The 4,679-nt window shown below is 49.7% G+C and overlaps 1 protein-coding gene across 2 annotated transcripts in view; it reads right to left on the bottom strand.

Annotated features, from left to right (window-relative positions):
• SLC13A3 (solute carrier family 13 member 3) overlaps positions 1-4,679 on the bottom strand; it is an 83,664-nt gene that overhangs the window by 4,708 nt on the left and 74,277 nt on the right. For both annotated transcript variants that reach the window (XM_045295139.1, XM_045295138.1), the window contains one exon: positions 2,032-2,193. In XM_045295139.1, the coding sequence (XP_045151074.1) occupies positions 2,032-2,193 (162 nt within the window). The remainder of the gene's footprint in view (positions 1-2,031; positions 2,194-4,679) is intronic.

Below are 4,679 nucleotides of genomic sequence, written 5' to 3'. Positions count from 1 at the left end.
TAAGACCCCAGATGCTATATCTTTTGATAGCCGGGCACCATCAGCTTTCTTCACTACATTTGCTTATGCACCCCTTTTGTCTTCAGAGATCATGTCGGCAAGGTGAGCATCACAGAATGCCGGACTGTTAGAACAGTGTTCTTGTGTTAACGGAGTACGAGGCCCAATGTCCATCTGCAACCTTAATTCTTAACATATAGATATGAGTACATAGTTCTAGTCCCTCTCATTATATATGTATTTGCATATGTACATGCCCGTATTTAGGCCTCTATAAATATCCTTTGCCTCCTGGTTCTTTCCTCTATTTCTTTTTTACTTCCCTCTTGTCCCACCATCATGTTTGGCCTTCATTCGGGTTTAGTAATTCCTCACTACTACATTGCCCTTGATTGAGCCCCGATGTGTAAATCTTTAAGGAAGCGGCCTGCCCCGCCCCATGGTCCTCACACAGCAACAAGAGTGGGCATCCCCATGTGGCCACCAGGGTGCCCACTGGACAAGAGTGAGGGCGCCAACATAGCAACCCCCCTGCTGAGCCTGAATGTCTGCCTGAGACGGCCACGTTTCTAAGACAGTGGGGATCAGGCACGTCTGTGGCTGGGCTCAGTTGGTGGGCCACGTTGTTGCCATCAACACGTCGTCATTGGCACGTGGTTATCCTGGGGGCCGGCGAGTCAAGTCAGGCTCATCAGCCACCCTCACGGCCATGGGGACATTCAGACTCTGTCCATGTCGGTCATTTCTCCAGCATTTCCCAACGGCAGGACAGTGTCTGCCCCCTCTAGAAAACTTTGGCCTCTGCTGCTAACCCAAAGATTACTGGTTGGAACCCACCGGTTGATCGGAGGGAGAAAGGCGAGGCTCCCATGAGTTAACGTCTCAGAAACCCACAGGGGGCGTTCTGCTTGTTCTGTAGGGTCACTCTGAGTTGGAATTGACTTGGTGGCAGTGATTTGTGGGGGGTTTCACCTCAAAAGCTGCCCCCTGCGCTCAGGCCGGGTTCTCTGCCTCCTCGCCTGCCCCCCACGCCCATCCCATAGCAGTCCTCATGCCCAATTGCCGGCTCCCTCAGATCCTGGGAATTGGTTTGATGAGACTTATCCTGTTTCACAAGGGGGTGAGGAAACAGTCCCTGTCCCCACCCCCAGGTTGCTGGAGGGAATGTAAAGCAGGACACCCCCCACCCCACCCCGCCCATGGAGACTGAATTGGGCATTGCTAACACACCTTTGAGAGAGCCCAGGCTGTCATTCATGCATCTCAGCATTAGGAATTTCTCCACAGCCCACTGCCATCGGGTCAACTCCAACTCCCTCCTGGCAGCCCTCCTTACCTTGTTTAGGCCTGAAGGTTTTGCCAAATTTATCTTGGGGGGGGGAGGGGTTAGAGGAGCCCTGGAGGCATAGTGGGATGTGCGTTGAGCTGCTGACCACAAGGCTGGCAGTTCGAAACCACCTACCGCTCCACAGGAGAAGGATGAGGTGGCCTATTCCTAGAAAGCTTTAGTTGTGCCTCGTCTCTCAAGGCCACCAGGAATTGGATTCCACATCATGGCAATACGAGCTTGGGGACAGTGGGGACAGAGTGGCTTTCTCTAGCTCTCTGTGCTCTGGGAGCATTTGGGGGTAAAGCTGGAGTGGTCTCTTTGCTAGAGTTTAGAGCAGTGTTTCTCAACCAGGGGTGATTTTGTCCCCCAGGGGACATCTGGTACCTTCAGAGACAATCACGGTGCCACTGGGTGAGCGGTGTTACTGCCATCTAGTGGCAGCGATGCCACCCGCACACGGGCACAGGCTGGCCTCCCCTCACCCTGCAAGTTACCCAGCACCAGGCTGGGAAGTGCTTGGGGGTGGGGGCGGCATGGTGGTGATGGGGATTTGCCATGGAAGCCCAGGTGGCGCATTGGGCTAGGCATTGGACTGATGAGCAAAAGGTTGGCAGTTCAAACCCACTGGGAAACCCTGGGAAGTAGCTGTTCTCTGCCTTGAATCGGCAGTGGGTTTGGAAGCACACCCCCAGGACACTTACCAGCTCCACCAGGACGGGCAGGAAGATGATGGTGGCGGCCGTGTTGCTGGCAAACTCGGTGAAGAAGGCGATGACGACCGTGATGACCAGCACAGCCAACATGGGGGGCACGTTCTCCAGGGGGCGCAGCTGCTGGCCGATCCACGTGGACAGCCCTGACTCCTGCAAGTGGGAGGGGCGGGCCGGGACTCGGGGTTAGGAGCCATTCAGAGGAGGACAACTCATGCCCCCACCTGACGGAGACCTTGGCCAAGATCCAACAGCGGAGAAGTCAGGCTGAAGCCAGCCTCTCGGTTCTTGGATTGCCCTCTGCTTCAGACTCACAGCCAAGGTCCCCAAACTGATTTGACTCAGCGGCCCCCTGGCAAGGAAGAACTTTTGTATGGTAGTCCATGCTCCAGGATAAAAGGTGGGTAGCTGCTTTTGCAGAGCCCTCCGGATCCCTCCAGTGCCCTCCAGGGGGGCACTATCGCCCACTTTGGGAAACACCACTCTCCTGATGGTAGCAGGGTAGTAAGTAGGTAGTGGGGTCTGTGGCAGTTACATGAGCTGGTGTCAACTTGCAAAGGGGTGGAGTCTATAGCCTGTCAATCAGGCCGCAGCTCGATGACCTCATTTGGAGGCACCGCAGAGATAAAAGCTCACTGAAGGCCAGATACAGACAATGTCTGCTTCATCTTTCTGCTGATAAGACACATGGAGCTACACTAGAGCCAGAGGAGCCACATGGAGACCCCTGTCAGCGCTGAGATGCCTCCACAAAGCTTTCCACCCACTGGCCTGTGATCTTCCTGCATTCGGCGTCATTGCATGAGTTGGGTGAGTCTGAAGAGGAATTTATAGACTGGTATTGGACAGATGGGCTAATATCGAACTTATGGACGTGAGCTAACTAGGTTGGGACATTTTCGTAATGTACAATTGCTCTTTGATATAAAGCTCTTTCTTGTACAGCAGAACCTCAGTACTCGAGCGCATCAGTACTGGACATAATCGGATGTCAGGAAAATTTTGCATCGGAGCCCGAACAGAACATGGGACTCTGACCCAACACGTGAGTCTTGTAAACAAAAGCAGTGTCTCGGTCCCTTGGCGTTAGTTGGAGTTGTTAGTACACGTTGCTTAAATCTTTTGCAGCGGTGTTCCAACCATCTTGCTATAATTTTCCTAGTTTGGGTGGCTTTTTGTACTGTTTTTAGATTTAAAAAACCATGGATTCTAAGAAAGAATGTTTTGAAAAGAACCATCGCGATAAGGAACTGGTTAACTGTGTTAACGATGTTGACAATAATTTAGTAAACCCTTTCAGAAAACAGTTCAGGAAAAACCAACAGCAGACCACATTAGACATTTTTTTTTTTCCCGAGAAAGTCAGCCAGGTCCTAATGAAAAAAGGCAAAGAAGGGGAAAAACTCCTGAAAAGCAGGAACCAGTTGATTTTATGGAAGGGGATTCCCCTTCTAAGCAATGATTCTCTCCATACCTCCTCTCTGCATCTGTGTCCTCAAATCCAGATCCTCATCAATCTCAAGGTATGGGCCATGCTGTAGTTTTTTAAAACTTTTTAAATGTTGTGTTTCTTATTCAAATTATATCATTTAACTCTGAACTTATTTACTTTGAAATTTCTGTGCAATGTTTTGTATAAAAAGACAAGGTTGGAGGAAAACTTGGTGGTTGAGAATGGATTAATCCGTTTTCAGTTATCTCTTATGGGGAAAATTGATTCATAATTCCACCGCATTGCATCTCGAGGCTCCTTCTAGAACGGATCAGTATTGAGGTCCGGGGTTCTACTGTATGCACATAGGAGTGTCTCTGGACTTGTTTCTCTAGACAACCCAGACTCACACAGGGTCCCTGGAAGACACCAAGACACAGAGACCCAATCTATCCCCAGGCCCTTTAATCGTCCAATTTGGCTCTTCCAAAAAACTCATGGCCATCAGTCGATGCTGACTCATAGTGACTGCATAGGGCAGGTACAACTCCCCTTGTGTTTTTCCGAGACTCTTAACTCTTTACAGGAGTAGAAAGCCCCGTCTTTGGCTCCAGGATCTATAAACTCTAAATTGTGTGGGAAGGAGCAGTCAGACCCTCGCAGGAAAGCTTCTCATCCTCCAATTATGGTCACTGATTATGAAATGATTAACACCATTCTTTATACATATCTAATGACCTTATATATTCACATGTAAGTCGACCCAAATATCAGCCAAAGCACCTAATTTTACCACAAAAATGGCATTTAAAAAATGTGCTGAACAAGTACTCCCTCAACACAAGAACACTTTGTTCTAACAATTCGGCAGTTTGAGATGCTCACCTGCCTGGCATGATCACTGAAGACAATGGGTGCACAAGAAAATGTGGTGCAGAAAGTGGATGATGCTTGGCTACCAAAAGATATAACACCTGAAGTCACTGAAGACAATGGGTGCACAAGCAAGTGTGGTGAAGAAAGCTGATGGTGCCCAGCTACCAAAAGATATAGCACCTGAAGTTTAAAGACCTGAAGATAAACAAGCAGCCATCTAGCTGAGAGACAACAAAACCCACACAGAAGAAGCACACCAGCCTGCCTCTACTCGATCGCTGAGGACAAAGGGGGTGCATTAGCAAAAGTGATGAAGAAATCAGATGGTGCC

The sequence above is a fragment of the Echinops telfairi genome, unplaced genomic scaffold (genome assembly GCF_000313985.2).
Source record: "Echinops telfairi isolate 266 unplaced genomic scaffold, ASM31398v2 ScPeMD7_5592;HRSCAF=6446, whole genome shotgun sequence".
Lineage (NCBI taxonomy): Eukaryota > Metazoa > Chordata > Mammalia > Afrosoricida > Tenrecidae > Echinops > Echinops telfairi.
The sequence above is the reverse complement of the archived record's forward strand: the minus strand, read 5'-3'. Positions and strand labels throughout refer to the sequence as shown.